The sequence below is a fragment of the Lissotriton vulgaris genome, chromosome 9, assembly GCF_964263255.1.
Source record: "Lissotriton vulgaris chromosome 9, aLisVul1.2, whole genome shotgun sequence".
In the NCBI taxonomy this organism is placed as follows: domain Eukaryota; kingdom Metazoa; phylum Chordata; class Amphibia; order Caudata; family Salamandridae; genus Lissotriton; species Lissotriton vulgaris.
In genome coordinates, this window is record NC_141697.1 from 543,212,487 (window position 1) to 543,230,252 (window position 17,766).

The 17,766-nt window shown below is 48.6% G+C and overlaps 1 protein-coding gene and 1 pseudogene across 2 annotated transcripts in view; both read right to left on the minus strand.

Annotated features, from left to right (window-relative positions):
- The window catches only part of SYVN1 (synoviolin 1), a 267,012-nt gene that overhangs the window by 43,987 nt on the left and 205,259 nt on the right, over nt 1-17,766 (minus strand). For both annotated transcript variants that reach the window (XM_086938027.1, XM_086938028.1), the window contains exon 14: nt 6,445-6,631. In XM_086938027.1, coding sequence (XP_086794153.1) covers nt 6,445-6,631 — 187 coding nt within the window. The remainder of the gene's footprint in view (nt 1-6,444; nt 6,632-17,766) is intronic.
- Nucleotides 8,700-15,295, minus strand: LOC147691743 (GTP-binding nuclear protein Ran-like; annotated as a pseudogene).

The window sequence follows — 17,766 nt, forward strand, 5'->3', positions numbered from 1 at the left end:
CTGAGTTTGGTACCAGATAAGCTCTTGATCCCAATCTACACACTGAAAATAGTTTATGAATGCCTCAACTGGGTTTTCACCACTTAAAGTCTCTTTCACCGGTTTCGAAAACATCTGTATTGAAGGGAAGAGCCAAAGTATATGCATAAAGGTTCCTACTGGCAACAACCTCTAAAGCACTTATTTTTACAACCAAACTTTACTCCAACCCAGCCTGATGTCAGGGCATAAAATGTCCATTATGTCTCATTTTGAGTTTTCAAGTGAGAAAACACAAAATTACCACAGCCCCAATATCTCTTTCTTTTTAGGCCCACATTCTCAGCCTTTTTTTTTCTTAATGTTGTGTGCATCATCCACAGTTTGGTATAATGGTGTATTGAGGACAATGCTATGATCTTTTAGGTGGAAGCCAAATATGCGCAACTAGCAGTAGTAATGCAAAACAGAAAATGTAGTCGCGGTCTACTAGGAGTATCAGCTGTATCCACTCTTTTAACAGGTCTGCAGTGTATACCAGATTCAGAGATCTCTTGTGGACATTTGCTACATCCTAGGCATCAGGTACTGTATGCAAATTATGTTCACTGGATCTTGATGTGCAGGTGCCAAAGGCACCAAAGTATTATTTGTTGTATTTTGCTCCCTCAGAGTATAAACATCAGAGTTAAAGCTTATGTACTGTGCAACGGAGGGGGCGTGGCGAAGATGGCGAACAGAGGGGCTGCACACTTAGAAGCTCTGCCATGGTCTGGCTTCCCGGGGTCGGTGACTATGTGGAGGAGCGCTCAGTGATTATTGAACACGGGACAGCATGGAGAGCAGACAACAGCAGCAAACCTTTGGCGGCAGGCCTTGGTGAGTGATAATAAGGTGTGGAATCATAAGGGGGGGACGGACAGGGTACAAGTCAGGGTCTGTGTCATTGTGGATGGGATAAGGGCCTGGTAACCTTATCCACCTTCTTACGTTGCTTTGGTGGAATCAGAATATCAAAAGCTTCCTCGAAGGTCAGCTGGCATTCCAAGAGTAGATTAACAGTAGACCCCGAAGGGCGGGTAAGAATCCAGCCCATTGGGGGTGGATTACCAGGTGCTTCTGCCTTACATTGATCTCCTCCCTCAGTTTGTAGAGAATCTGTTTGACCACGCTCTGTCGATGTCTGGGCTGCTGGTCGATGCCGAAGTCTAGAGCTCCAAGAGGGGTTTTGGGTGGGCGATGAGGATCGGGTCGGTGCCAAAGGGGATGTGGTCGGCACAGAGGGTAGGCTCAGTGTCTGAGTAGTTGGCATTGAAGTGGCCAGTATCAAAGGTTTCTTCAGCACTGAGCCAGAGACGGACAGAATGTTCAAAGTGGTCTGTCGGTTCGAACCATGGCTCAAAGGCAGTGGTGGTCCAAAGGCCTGTCTCTGGCGCTCCAGAGTGGCTGTGTGCTCTTTGTTCCAAGGCTGCTCAGATTGAGAGTGCTGTTGAGGGACGAGGGGTGTCGTACTCACAGACTGCTAAGCTGGTGGAAGTTCCTGGATCACCTGATCGGAACTAAAGCTTTCTTCAGGGGAGAAAGCCTCTTCATCTGCTGACAATGGTTGTGGATGATGTTCCCCACTTGATGTCCTTGGGCCCGAACAGGTCTGAGGTGTTGTTGAAGCTCCTGCGTGACATCTCAAGTCAACGTGCCCGCTGGTCGTGGAGATTCTTTTTAGAACGGAAGGAGCAACAGGCATCGCAGGTGGCTTCGATGTGCTCAGGCGACTTGTGCAACTTGCAGACATGATGAAAGTTAGTGTGGGGATATTCTGCGTGGCAGCGAGGACAATATCAGAACTGTGTCCGTTCCATCACCGTTGAGGCATTGTGGGGACACACGACCAAGAGACAGAAGTAGGCCTAGTGTGAATAGAAAAGGAGCACCGCAATAGTGATGACCCAGAGCACAGGAACACACGTCCAAACCAGTGGGTAGAAAAAACAACAAAGACTGTTGGAATCGCCATCAGACTGAGACGCCGAACTCGCGGCGGTAAAAACGAAAGGTCCTGCGTAAACCGAACAGGATCTAATACTTTGTCAGCTACTACCAGCAGGGATATTGTGGACTTTAATATCGGCAAAATTCACAAAGGTGCAGGAGACTTTTTACACCTCCATTATAAAGTCAAAGATACCCTTACCGGGTTGGAATAATCACCGGTTAAGTGGAACTATAATACACGCCATCATAAAGAGTAAGCCCTGAAGAGTCAGAGTGACTTGTACTCTGATGAAACACGTGTCGGCTGGCGTGGTACAACTTGAGCAATAAAATGAAATTAATGCTCTAACAAGAAGAAGTGGATATCATTCCTTAAAGACTGTTATATGTGATCTGTTAAATCACACAACTTTGTGTTTGAATTCAATTGGGTGTGTGCGTGGGATTTGGTCATTTATTTGTTCAAAGTGTTGTAAACCAACACCTTTTTGGAGGGGTTAAGAGGGTCCCCCCTCCCCTATAGCACCACAACCTGCAACAAGAGCAGCCAGACAGGCAGTCAGCAATAAAGCAGAGCGCAAGTATTCCCTGTAGTTTTAGAAACCCTTGTCTTTGGAGAACTAATGGAGCCGATGACCACAAATGCCTCTAATATGATCTTTCCTTCTGCAACCAACTGCGGGCCCCAATTTTTATTTTGGTATGGGAGATGTTGGATGAGGCCTCCATTTGATCCCAGTGTGCCTGGTCATACCGGGAGAGTATGCCTATGGAATTGGCAATACACAAATGGGTGGCAGACTGTGCTGCAATGTGCTTTCCGCCTACCTCAATCTTCGTACTTTCCCAGTCAAGAGGGCCACGTGTATGACTAAAGAGTTGTGTGGTAGATGCCCCCTAATATACAATGGGAGGGAGATGCTTTATGTTTTTTTCTACCCTAGGCGTGACTTCTTGTACCTTCAAAGGTTCTTTGAAGATATCACTAGCGAGCTTAAGCATGGCTTTCAGCATGGGTAGGTAGGTAGGTACCAGAGGGATGGATGCATGTAGGAGAAGGTCTCAAGCCACCTTCCTCTGGCTAAATGTGCATTTCCACCATGTGGAAAGTAGCTGCCCCTGTGCAGGACCTCATGAGGTAGGGCGTGAGGGCTTGGTGAGATAATAGTTCTGGACGAGTGTCAGCTTTGGGCTCTATACTATAGTCGTCCCAAGGATCCGGACCCGTGGATCATTTCGAATGTTATGAGGCTCATATTAAGAGTCCAGGAATGTCCAGTCATCCCCGTTGTGAATTGGCTGAGGGTACACAGGGGCCAAGCGGAAATAGATACAGGAGGAGCTGGAGAAGTGGAGAAAGTTGGGGGGAGGGGCAAACAAGGGAGCGGAGAGGTGCCTCCCATATGATGCTGTAGCTTCTTGGGCCTTGGCTCCACCAGTGGGTTTAGGGCCACCTCAAATGTCATCTTCCTCTTGTGGGGAACCATTACTTAGGCACATGGGGAGACTTAGCCAGGATCCAACTCAGCCAGGCTGAATGTGAATGCACCACTGCCTTGCATCACCTGTTCTTACAGTCGATGAAGGATCGGTTGGTCAAGCACATTGGAGATAGCCAGTCAGTCAGTCATTAAGTCTTTATTGCGATTCTTCATCATAAAAGACATTCTATAACAAATTAATACAGAATCCATACGAGATAAAATTCATCATATACAGAGTTATAAATCCAAGTCTAAAATCCAATATAAATAAATACATATATATTTAAATTATAAAACCAGCCTTAAAATAGTATTAAATATATGGATAAGCAATAGACTTATTACATATCAAATATAAAAGGATCTATAGTGTAAACTCTCCAATCCTGCACTAGTTTCCAACAGCAGCTCCTACATTGGTGGTCACAGCTTCAATCGATCCTAATGGCTGTACCCCCCGTTTTTCTTCAGAAGAACCCAAGCCCAGCACAAAAATGTTGCTACTCCGATTACAACTAGATTTGAAGTATTATTTTTCAATATTCTATTTGCAACCAAAGCTGATCTTGTGCCCAAAAACGAACATACAGGTTTTAACTAGATACGCCTTAGTTGGTGATACACAGGGCAAGCAAATAAAAAATGGTCAATGGTTTCAGTGAGATCTGGGCAAAATAAACATTTATCGCTGCCAGCAGAGTCCCATCTACTAGATAACCATTGTAGGGGTAAAGTACCTACTCTGAACTGGTGATACAGCTTGCGATCGGGTAACTTCGTAATGATATCCCGGTAATCTTCCAGGAGATGTTCATCCTTAATATCGAGGAATACTGTTGTCATATACATAGCTGTGTCCGGATGGGCCCAGAGTTCCCCCATCCGCATATCTGACAGCAGTATCTTGATTTCAGACAGCCAAGGAATTTTGTGTGAGCAGCCCAGCCCCCTTACGTCCGCCAAGGCTTTGGCATACAAGGAGAGCTCTGGAGTGGTCCAGAGATGTCTCCAAAATGCCAAAGGTCTGAAGCGTGCTACATCTTTAAGAGCCTGGCAGCCAAGATGGAACACGGGGTGAAGATTGGTGTAAGCCTATTGTCGATCTCAAAAATCTGTTCTGGGCGACAATAAGTGGGGACAGATTGCTAAGCCCCAGATTTCTGCGCCATACATAATCGTGGGCATAATTTTCGACGTATAAATTTTAACAATGGGGGCAATGGGCTGAGTTAGAGACAACGTATGCTCTTTAATCAGTGCACCAGCTAGCTGAGTGTGCTTTAATGCTAGCATGTCAATTTGGGACTTCCAGCTCAATTTGTCACTGTATGTGACCCCCAAGTAGGTAAAAACATCAGTCTGCTCCAGAGGGTCGCCACCCATGTAAACACGTGCTCTAACAGACTTCGACCCATGGAGCACCATGAACTTTGTTTTCCCTACATTGACCTTCAACTCATGTTCGCGGCAAAACACCTCAAAACGAGATAGTGCCAGTTGTAAGCCCCGTCTCGTCTTGGAGATAAATAACGTGTCGTCCGCGAACATGAGGAGGGGGACTTTCATGCCGGCTAGTATCGGCACATCTGTCGGAAAATGTACAAAGTACTGGACCACTCCGTTAATAAATAAAGAGAACAGGGTGGGAGCCAGCACACACCCCTGTCGGACGCCTTTACACACTTCAAACCTATCTGTGACCTCCCCCGGTTTACCCCAGCGAACCGGTGTGTAAGTATGTTCCTGGAGTTTAACCAGGATAGCAACCAGTTCCTTAGGCATCTTCTGCTCCAAGAGTACATTCCACAACTTTGCCCTTGGCACTAGATCGAAAGCAGATCTAAGATCCACAAAGGCCGCAAAAAGCATGCCCCCACCTAAAAACACCTCCTTCCATACAGTAACACAAATCTGAAGGCCTGATCCAAGGTCCCTATATATGACCGGAAGCCCGCCTGTAGGGGGGTTAGGATGTCCGCTTCAGTCATCCAGACCTGCATTCTACCCAATACCAATTTTGCTATTACTTTCTGCACAGCATCGATTAGACTGACTGGTCTATAATTAGCCGGAGCAGAGCGATCACCTTTCTTGTAGATCGGTAAAATCTTTGCTCCGGACATGTAACATGATGCCAGTGCCTTAGGGGTATAAGGCCTGCTGTAAGGGTGACTTGCATATATTGCATGCAGTGTCTGTGGCCATGGCACACAAGGTGCGTGCTATGTTGTGTTTTCACATTTGAATGCACCATTTCACGCTGGCTGCAATGGCAGTTTGGTGATAGGTCCATTAGGGTAGCACAATACATGCTGCAGCCCTTCGGGACCCTCTTTAGTACCCCCCTGCCCTAGGTACCAGCGGTACCATTTGCTAGGGACCTCCAGAGATGCTAAAGGTCTTGCCTATTGGGTAATAATGGAGCAGTTACCTTGTTTTAGGGAAAGATCACTGGCACTGGGAACCTGGTTCGCAGGAATCCAGTACACTTCAGTTAAAATTGCATCAAATACAAAGCAAAAAGTGGGAGTGACCATGTCAAAAAGGGGCACTTTCCTACAGAGGGTCTGAGCCTCGAATTGAGGAAAAGTTGTCGACTGCGGAAGTCGAAGTAGATACTCGACGGTGAGAACAGACGAGTAAGCAGAACTGCAGACAAGTAACGGAGCTCAAGGCACTCTCACCCCACTGGCTGAAGGTTGGGTTTCCTTTAAAGAGGTGACTGATGTAATTAGGTATGAGTTTTTTGTTCTATTTTCTACTGAAATTTCTTGATGCGGCTACGAAAATGCCATTGTGGGAAGTCAGAGCGCTGGATCTTAGAATAGGCACATATGACAAGCAGATAGTGATTCAGAGAACTAATTTCTCATGTCGGATAATTAGACAATGCTTAAATATAATGGAACGCACAAACTAACATGTCAAGCTGAGGTGAGCCAAACAGATGGCAGTTAACATCATTAAGTATTAGGCCTTTAGTACTCACCCAATGGTTGCTAGAACTGTAAGGTATTGATTGATCTGCAACATAGCAGCATCCAGCAATGTGTGGATGTTTTGAAGGCACTGCAGACGTGCTTCCAGGTTCTGTCGCTCATGTCCCTCCATGGCATGAAGCTCTTCATCTGTTAGGCCAGAAAAACCAGCTGGAGGCACTGGCATGGGAGGGAATCCTGAAAAAGAAATATAAATTGAGGGTTTAGCAATACACTAAGAAAAAAACACGTTAAAATCATAATCTTGGTGTAAAGCCAAATAAAACACTGGTGAGGAAATGATATATCACCTGAAGAGCCAAAGCCTATTGCTAGATCTAAAACTCGGACTACAAAACTAGCCTAAAAATTAAGCTTTCAGTAATAAGATGACAGTGCTGCGCTAGCTCTGCATTTTTTTAAATGGGCATGCACCGAGGGAGATGTTCTCGCTGAGACTTATAGACAGGGTGGCAAGGGGCCAGTGGACTGACCTGGGACACATATTGGAAACCTTGAAGCGTGGGACGACTTGCACTCCAACCAACCCCCCCCCCCCCCCCCCCCCCCTAACGACCCGACATATCTCCTGACCCAAGTTCCCCTGGTGAGTGCACAGGTGCCTGTAGAAGGCTGTGAAATCGAGCTCCAGGGTTGGTCACAGGCTGGGCATTGGGGGGTCCAAGTAGGGCCCAGGACAGGCTTGCCCTGCCCCGCCCCAGGTGTGCATGAAGGGTGAGGCTGTAGGTGTGGCTCGCCCGGGCGCCTTGCCCCATTGAGGGGGATGCACACCATGCCCTGTTGTAGAGGGCCCTGGTTCTTCCCTGGTCAAGGGGTTTATGGTGGATTGAGGAGGGGGCTGGGAATCCTCCACCGTTGGACTCTCTATGATAGTGGATCTGGGTATACGAATTACACCGTATTGTACTGCATTGTTTAACTGTATAATACAGTTGATTCTGGCTGATAAGTGACAAGACTATGGCAATTAACTTCAATTAAGTAACTCCACTGTGTCTGTTCTGGGTACTGGACTGTATGTTGTGATTGAATGAAGTTTTTATGTTTTCGAAACTAAAAGATATGGAAGAAAAAAGTAATAAGATGAGATTTTCAAATCAGGATGAAACCAAGAACTGCGCAGTGGAGGAGGCGGAGAATTCAGAGAAGACAACATTGTCAGGCATCACAAGTATGTCGAGTGACTAGGCATTTCTCAGCTGGGGAAAAGTTGGGTTAGAAAAGGACTTTAAGTTCCTCCGTTCATTTCTAACTGGAATTGATATTACACAACTCGGCAGAGGAATTATCTGCCAGCAAAGGAAATGCCATAGGCATGTGATAGAGCAACACCATAAATGCATGTAGAATAACTTTAGGAAGAGATAATATTGACACTTCACAATCAATACAAACCTTAATGAAGTAAATTGCATTTTGGATTAGGGCACATATTACTTGACCTGTTGGCAACTTTTGACACATTTGAATATTGAAAGTCTGATTCAAAACATGGACCATCTCACATGCTTTCATTGTCCGATTCCGTGGGTCTCATCCTTCCTAGACAATAGATGTCAGTTGGTGAAAATAGCAAGTACATAACCGGAGGAACTGCAAGGTCGTGGGGTGACCTCCAAGGTACTATCCTACCTCCTACCACGCTCAACACAAAGCCACTCATTCCCATTTTCAAGGATACACAAGTGTTCCTACACCAATACGGACATGAGCCTCAAATCAACCATAAAGGACATCTTCAACCTGAACTTGCCTTAAAAGACTCCACACTTCAAAGCTGGAGAATTTTCATATGGTCAACGAAGTAACAGAATTCCTCGACACACACATATAGAAATAAATTAGACCCATCACTCTTTGAAATTCGGGAACTTGAATGATTTTTGCCTTCACCACCACCCCCACCCCACCCCCCCCTTCAACAAAATCCATCCGCTTACCTTTAGACTATAACAGGGTTCACCACTGAATGTGATGCAACTACAGCAGTCTTTAAAGTAGATTTGAAACGTGAGGGATAAAGTAATTGCAGTCAAAAACAGCTAAATATGCAGGTCCAAAATATGAAGGAATTAATTTTTACTGCCACATTCACTCCGAAGCCCACTCATCTCCTTCCGCATCCCAAAGATTTAGGCACATGTTCTGCTCAGCTAAATAATAAAGTGGCAAACGCTGCACCATAGACATCACAGGACAGTTATTTATAAAAAACGAAACTTCTGACGCTGGGCTCCAGCTTCGCTCACAGATCATCATCCTCATCTGGCAATGCAGTGGTCTGGGGAATCTGTAAATCTTGCCCGTATCGTGCTTCCAATGCTGGTTCCATATCAACTTTAGGTAGTGCAAGAACAGGCATTGCTACAAACTCCAAATTGTAATTACTTTTTGCAGAAATATCATAGTACTGGAGGATCTCCTTCCAGTGGAAGACTATGGACTTTGCCTTCAATTTCCTGTCTTTGATATTGCAAATGCTACTTACCAGTATGCATCTGTTCTTGGCATGTAGGGCTGCTGACATTCATATCTGTGCATAGATCGCCGCCTAGTGTTGGGTCCGGATGATTGCACATTGTTGTCCTGGAAGAGTCTTCGAAGTATCACGAGATAGGTGGCTCCTCCCCTGGACTACAGTGCGCATGGGCATCGCCTCCATCCCCAGATTGTTTTTAGCCATTGGCAGAGATGGAGTGAAATATGTGAGTGATGCCCTATGCTAAGAGTATGAAAATATGTGTAAAGAAAATACTGCAGCTGCTACAGGCGCCGGGGAGGAGGGCGGGCGATATGAATGTCAGCAGCCCTACATGCCAAGAACAGATGCATACTGGTAAGTAGCATTTGCAGTTCGGGGCATGTGGGCTGCTGAATTCATATCTGTGCATAGAATATATAGCAGTCCCTCCATTAGCGGCGGCCACCCGTGCCAGCTGCAGCAGTTTGAAAAAGCGTTTTGAGAACAGCCTGGCCAACAGCTGCCTGCTGTTTAGAGTGCACATCTACACAGTAATGTTTAGTGAAAGTATGTGTGGTAGACCATGTGGCTGCTCTACAAATATCTTCTAAGGGAATGTTACCTAGGAAAGCCATAGAGGCCCCCATCTTTCTGGTGGAGTGGGCTCTCGGTGGAATTGTGAGAGTGCGTTTAGCTTTAGCGTAACAGATCTGAATGCATTTCACTATCCACCTAGCGATCCCAGCTTTGGAGATAACATTTCCCTTGTGGTGTGAGGCAAAAGCAACAAAGAGTTGCTTGGTCTTACGAAAATCTTTAGTCCTGTCAACGTAGTACATCAAGGCTCTTTTAACATCAAGGGTGAGGAGCATCCGCTCCGCCAGTGACTCTGGGTTTTGAAAAAACACTGGTAACTCAATTGTTTGGTTCATGTGGAATTGAGATACAACCTTGGGTAAGAATTTATGGTTAGTGCGGAGCACCACCCTGTTAGCGTGTACTTGGAAGAAAGGTTCCTGGATGGTGAGCGCCTGCAACTCGCTAACCCTCCGTAGCGATGTAATTGCTACTAAGAAAGCAACCTTCCAAGTCAGAAACTGAAGCTCACAAGAGTGCAGTGGCTCAAAGGGAGGACCCATCAGCCTTGTAAGAACCACATTGAGGTTCCATTCTGGAGCTGGTGGTGTCCGCGGTGGAATGACTCTTTTGAGTCCTTCCAGAAAAGCCTTGATAGCAGGGACCTTAAAAAGGGATAGGTGTTGCCTATTCTGAAGGTATGCTGCCATCGCAGACAAATGAATGCGGATGGAAGAGTACGCCAAATTGCATTGGTACAGGTGGAACAGGTAGCAAATAATGTTCTGAATGGAAGCGCCCAGTGGGTCAATATCGTGGTTTACACAGTACATGACAAAACGCTTCCACTTGGCCGCGTAACAAGCTCGAGTAGTGGGCTTCCTTGCCTCCCGAATGATGTCCATACAATCGGGGGGAAGATTGAGGTAGCCAAACTCTAGGACTTCAGGAGCCAGATCGCCAGGTTGAGCTGTTGCGGATCTGGGTGCTGAATGTCGCCATGGCTCTGCGTCAGAAGGCTGGGGGTGAGATGAAGCCTTTGATGCGGTACCACGGAGAGTTCCAGAAACGTGGTGTACCATGGTTGGCGAGCCCACGTTGGAGCAACCAGGATGAGAGTCATCGAGTGCTGCCTGAGTTTGCGTGCCACCAGCGGTATCAGAGGTGCTGGGGGAAAAGCGTATGCAAATCTGCCTGACCAGTTCATCCACATCGCATTGCCCTGCGATTGCGAGTGTGGGAACCTGGCGGCGAAGCTTTGGCATTTTGCGTTCTCCTTTGTGGCGAACAGGTCTATCTCTCGATGACCCCACCTTTGGAAGTACGGTTGGAGTACTGATGGATGTATCTCCCACTCGTGCATCTGGTGGCTGTGCCTGCTGAGCAGGTCCGCCATCTGGTTGTCTTTGCCCAGGAGATGCTCCGCCATGAGGAAGATGTTCCTCTGAATGGCCCACTTCCACATGCTCTGAGCCAGATGAGACAGCTGCGGAGTGTGTGTTCCTCCCTGCTTCTGAATGTAGTACATGGCCGTCATGTTGTCCGTCCGGATCAACACGACCTTGTTGCACAGATGCACTTTGAATGCCTTTAAAGCCATGAAGATTGCCATCAGTTCCAGAACGTTGATGTGCATCTTCCTCTGCTGTAGTGTCCATAGTCCCTGCACCGTGTAATGGAGTACATGCGCTCCCCATCCCTGGAGAGAAGCGTCCGTTGTCAGGATAATCTGTGGCACAGGCTCCTGGAACGGTCGGCCCTTGCAAAGGTTTTGTGGATTCCACCAATGCAGAGAGTTGTACGCCCGACCGCTCACCAACACTAGGTCTGTCAGTTGCCCATGAGCCTGAGTCCACTGACGTGCCAAGCACTCCTGAAGCGGACGCATATGTAGTCTTGCGTGCGGGACGATGGAGATGCAGGAGGCCATCATGCCTATCAACTGCATGAACACCTTCGCTGGAAGCAAGTGCTGAGGTCTGAATCGTTGGATCAGCGTTTGGATGCTGGCGATTCTCACTGAATTTGGCTGCGCAGTGGCTGCCAGCGTGTTTATCGTCGCGCCCAGATACTGCCGTACATGGGCGGGCTGGAGATGGGATTTTGGATAGTTCAGCGAGAATCCCAGATCGAGCAGGAGATGAATAGTGTGTGACACGTGGTCTGCGCACTGCTGTTCTGTTCTTGCCTGAATGAGCCAGTCGTCCAGATAAGGATAGACGTGGACGTTTTGGCGTCGCAGATGCGCCGCCACAGTCGCCAGGCACTTCGTAAAGACTCTTGGCGCTGTGGTGACCCCGAACGGCAGAACCCTGAACTGGTAGTGCTGGTCTTGGATTGTGAATCTGAGATACTTCCTGTGGGAAGGATGCAGGGGGATATGAAAGTATGCATCCTTTAGGTCCAGTGTGGCCAGGAAGTCCCCCTGTTGAAGCAGAGGGAGTACCTGCTGTAACGTGAGCATATGGAAGTGCTCCGAGAGAATATACCAGTTGAGGGGCCTGAGGTCTAGGATGGGCCTGAGGGATCCGTCCTTTTTGGGGATTAGAAAATACAGGGAGTAAACCCCTGTTCCCCTTTCTTGCAGTGGAACGAGCTCTATTGCCCCTTTTTGCAGCATGACTGTGACCTCCTGCTGCAACAAGTGCAAGTGCTCGCCGGACATAGGACGGCTTCTTGGAGGTATGTTTGGTGGAGTGGAAGTAAGTTCCAGACAGTAACCGTACTGGATAAGAGATCTCACCCACCTGTCCGTGGTGATGGATTTCCACGCGGGCAGGAACTGCTGGAGTCTCCCCCCGACCGGTGTTGTGTGGTCGGGGGGCAGTGACAAGACGTCACTGCTTGTTGGCGGTGGTGGACCTGGAGCTATTGTTTCCACGTCCCCTGCCCTTGACGTTGTTGCCTCTGTAGCCACCTCTACCCTTGTTGGTGTATGAGGTCTGGGTATTGCCCTTATAGTACTGTGTGGATTGCGATGCTTGACCCCTGGAGGTGCCTAAGGAATTGGAGCGGCGAAAGGAACCACCCCGAAACTGCTGAGATTGGAGGGCCCCCATAGACTTAGCAGTGTCTGTGTCTTTTTTCATTTTTTCCAGTGTCGCATCCACCTCAGGGCCAAATAGGTGGTCAGGATTAACTGTTTGGTTGAGTATGGTTGTTTGTATATCTGGTTTAAAGCCTGATATTCGAAGCCATGCATGCCTTCTCAGCAACACACTAGTGTTGATCGCCCTGGAGGCAGTGTCAGCCACATCTAGCGCACATTTGATGGAAGCGTTAGTGATTAGCTTGCCCTCCTGAATTAACATCTCCCCAGCCTCCTTGTACTGGTCAGGTAAGTGCTGCAACAGTGTTTCTAGGGTGTCATAGTGAGCCCTATCGTAGCGTGCAAGTAGGGCCTGCATGTTTGAAATACGCCAGATGTTAGCTGCCTGCGCAGCAATCCTTTTTCCTGAGGCCTCGAATATTTTCGACTCTTTGTCTGGGGGAGGAGCGTCACCAGTTGTCTGTGAATTCGCCCTCTTCCGAGCGTTGGATACAACCAAAGAGTCCAGTGGCAAGTGTCCCTTGATGTATGTTGGATCCGAGGGCGCTGCCTTATACTTTTTATCAATTCGAGGATTGATGACACGCGCCCGAGTGGGCTCCTTGAAGACCTCCGGCGCGTACTTTAGCACCCCTTTGAGCATTGGCAATGTCTTGACTGACTTCTCGGCCACTGAGAAAGTGTCAAACAAAAAGTCCACATCCACAGGATCTGAGTGGAGCTCGACATCATGGTTAGCTGCGGCCCTCTCAATCGAGGCGTTGAAGGCTGCAGAGTCCTCCGTCGGTGAGGTCTTTGCCGCAAAGAGCTGCGGTTCCTGACCCGATTGCAGGTCGTCTGGGTCGGCTCCGGCCGACCAAGGTTCCTCCTCCGGATCCGAGTACGCCGGATAGTTGTACTCGACCTCCTCCTCATCGCTACCTTCCCCCGCGTTAGAACGCGTAGGAGAACGTTCCACATGTTTGGGAGACGAAGGCTCCATAGGGGCCGAAGCGCCCGTCGAGTCCTTCTTGTTCTTAAGAGGAATCCGAAAATGTTCTAGCACCGGCTCCGTGGTGATTTTCCGTTTGAGGAGGGACAATTTCCCAGTATTGGCGTCGATGATGACCTCTCGGCGCTCTTCATCCGCGAGTGGCTGGAGCCGAAGCTTCGACACCACCAACGACGCTTTGGACGTCGACATCTCCTTCGAGGGCACGTCCGCCCCCTGCTTCGGAGCGAAGGCTTTCGGCGTCGACTTTGGCGGCAGGGTGTAACGAATAGGCGTTTGCACCTTTGCCGGCTTCGATGCGGTCTTCGGCTTCACGCCCTACGGGTCGGGAACCCCAGCGTCCTTCCGAATCCGTTGCAGGGACTCATCGACCTTCTTCGTCAAGGTTGAAGAGGGCTTGACCGTCTCGAGCGATTTCCCAGAGTCGTGAGTCGAGTCTGCCGGGGGCAGCGCCTTCGGAGTCGACACCTTGCCATCCTTGGCCCCGCCGGCCGGAGCCGGCGCAGCCGGAGCTTTGGAATCGCCTTGACGCTTCTTTGGAGCCTTTTTCGGGTCGTCGACCTCGACCATCTTCGGCGCCGACGCAGCCGCGTCGGCCGCCTTTGCCTTCGGCGTCGACCCCGAGGCCTTGGGGTCGGCCATCTTGACTTTCTTAGGTGTTGACGCCTCTAGAGCCTTCTGTCCCACCAGTGGAGCTTTCACTTTCGGTTTCGAAACCGATGGCGTGGATCCCGATGGCTTCACTTTCGTTTTCTTCAACGGGAGTGGCGCATCAGAAATGTCCGCGGCCGGGCCGAGAGGCGGGGCAGTTGGACTATTAGCAAGGTCTTGGGTAAGGCCCGAAGGCGATCCCTCGACCTGGGCCGTATGTTGGGGATTGACCCCCGAGTCAGTTTGGGGGTGCTCTTCCTCCGAGCTATCCCCCGCGGTGGCAATGGCCCCATCGTCGTCCCCTACCTCGTCGCCGGCTTCGTCAAACTCCTCATCTCCCGCGTCGTAGTCCTCTCCCTCCGACGCAGGGCTAGAGTCCGAAACCTGAAAGACATTTTCGTCCTCTTCAAATTCTTCAAAGATGTTGTCCGGCGGGGGCGCAGGGATGCCGACAACTGGGCCTGGAGTCGAGCGGCCCGACGATGCTTTAGGGTCTTCTTGCACCGGAACTTTGAGCAGGCCATACATCTGGCCTCGTCATGGTCCGGTGATAAACACTTGTTGCACACAGGGTGCACGTCGAGGTGTGAATACTTGGAGGTGCACACCGGGCACCTCTTGAACGGAGTCCGTTCCATGTTCAGTAACTTGGAGCGTCGAGTAGGCCCGTCCGCGCCGACAGCACGCGGAGGGGCAGGAAGCGTTCGGAGTAGAGAAGGAAGACAAACCCGAACGAAAACAATACCGACGCCCAGCCTAAAGACCTTTTGGTGTCAAGTAGAAACGTAACCAACTATCGGTCCCGACAGAGGGAACCGAAACACATCCGAACCCAATGGCGGAAAAAAACAATCTGGGGATGGAGGCGATGCCCATGCGCACTGTAGTCCAGGGGAGGAGCCACCTATCTTGTGATACTTCGAAGACTCTTCCAGGACAACAATGTGCAATCATCCGGACCCAACACTAGGCGGCGATCTATGCACAGATATGAATTCAGCAGCCCACATGCCTCGAACCCACTTTGTCACACAACACAATGGGGATTGTTTCTCACACTCACACCAAGTCCCGATGCCAATTGGGAACATTTTTGTATGTGACATCAAACATGATAATGGCACACTGAGCTTGGATATAGTAGCCATCTCGAAGGCCGTCAAACTTCTCCTGCCAGGTGGTGTCCCAGACATTGAATTTATGGGGCCTCGGTCCGTGTGGAAAACATCTTATAAATTTCTCCGGTCAACTGGCGCTTCATGAAGGTGGTCTTGCCGGTGGCACCATCCCGACTAAGACGAGCTTGAACTGAACCTGCAGAAGACATGGTGTGCGGGGATCGTCCAGAAGAGTTTTAGCCGAGCAATACATTTCTAAGACACACCACCCCCCCACCCCCCAAAAAAATCAATCCAAACTCTTGTTGTCTCTTGGAGACTTCTACTCTAAAAGGCACCCCGCCATCCTCACTTGCTCTGGTTAAATACCAGACAGGTCATTGCCTTTAGAAAATTCAATCACCCGGTGTCTTTACTTCATGATCTTCACTGGCTAACAATCACAGCAAGGATTAAATGTAAACTATACAGTCGCCCCTGCAATGCATTACACCAGCATAAGCCCTGTTGTTTATAACGGTTGTTCTACATTACAGGGTGATGGGTAATTTTTGAAGCTGGAACTACCTAATTAAGATTTGCAACCTTTTCCCCTGAAGCAAGTGCAAGAAAACAAGTTACTTACCTGTAACTTTGGTTCCCCAGTATTTGTAACTTTCATAGATTCCCATGCTTTGTATCATTCCCCGTCGTCGGAATAGGAGCCTCGGTAGTATCACAACCATAGAAACAAAAGAGAAACATAGGCCTAGGTCTCATCTCATTTTGTATCCTATCACTCTTTGTGTAAAAGAGACCAAACTTTTGGCAGGACCAATCAGAGCAGCCTCACCCCATAGAACCTTCCTGAGAGAGCTCAGAGCCTCAGATTTTCGTAGCCGTTGTGCAAACCGCCACTAACTCTGTAAAAAGACAGCTTTCCCAGGGGAGGAGGGTGGGCGCATGGGAATCTATTAAAGTTACCAATACTGGGGAACCAAAGTTACAGGTAAGTAACTTGTTTTCTTGCCCCAGTATTGGAACTTTCATAGATTCCCATGCTTTGTATCAGAGTAGCTAGCAGTAAATTACCAAAACACATTTTGTAAAAACATGGTATCACATAACCACATAGCAATACTTATAGCATAGCAAAGGCAAGAAACAAAATGTGCTCACCAGGAAGCAGGGACTGTAGAGAAAGCTCACCTCTCAATGAAAAAGATTCCGTAGAACTGCCTGACCAACAGCCGCGTCGTCTCGTCCTGCAGATTCCAGGCAGTAGTGTTTCGTGAAGGTATGAGTACTGCTCCACGTTGCTGCCCTGCATATGTCTTAATGGCGACTCCAGAGAAAAGAGCCACAGACGATGCCACAGACCTTGTGGAATGGGCACGGACCTTTCTGCCCAGTGGCTTGCCCGCCTCCTGATGGCAGAATTGAATCGCACTTGAGATCCAGCTGGAAATGCCACTCTTTGCCAAAGGAAACCCCTTCTGTGGTGCGCTGTAGGACACAAACAATTGGGATGATTTTCGAAAGGGTCGTGTGCGTTCTAAGTAGAATTTCAAGCATCTTTGAACGTCCAAAGAATGTAATGTGCGTTCCGCAGGCGTAGAAGGGCGCGGAAAGAATGACTTTAAAATCAAAGGTTCATTCAAGTGGAGCTCAGACGGCACCTTCGGAATAAATTTTGGATTGGTGCGAAGAATAAGCACATCCTTTTTTAATTGAAGGAATGGATGCACTACGGATAGGGCTTGAAGCTCACTAACTCTTCTCGCTGATGTTAGAGCTAAGAGGAGGGCAAGTTTCCAAGACAGGAATTTCAAGTCCGCCTTGTGCACCGGCTCAAACGGAGCTTTCATGAGTTGAGCCAGGACAAGATTGAGCTGCCAAACTGGCGGAGGGGGGCAAACAGGAGGATACATCCGAAACAAGCCTTTCAAGAATTGTTTAACAATCCTAGAGGACCATAAGGACGGGCCTGGAGAACTGCACCGAAACCTCGATATGGCTGCAAGATGGACCTTCACAGACTAATGCGCCAAACCAGACTTAGCCAATGATAGTATATATGGCAAAAGTTGATGCGGCAGAGATTTGTAAGGATGGAGACCTTGTCTTTGACACCACAGGCAGAACCTCTTCCATTTCGCCTTGTAAGTTTTATTAGTGCTTGGTGCCCGAGCCTGGATTAACACTTCTCTACACTCCTTGGGGAGATTCAGATGACGGAACTCTCTGTGTTCAGGAGCCAGGCTGTCAAGTGCAGCGATTTCGGATCCGGATGGAACACCTGCCCCTGATTCCTCGATAATAGGGATGGAATTAGTCTCAAGCGAATTGGATGATCCTGGGAGAGAAGGAGTTCTGTGTACCAGAATTGCCGGGGCCACGCCAGTGCAATGAGAATCATCTTGCAAGCTTCCGTCTTCATCTTCCTGAGTACTCGTGGGATGAGGGGAATTGGCGGAAAAGCGTAAA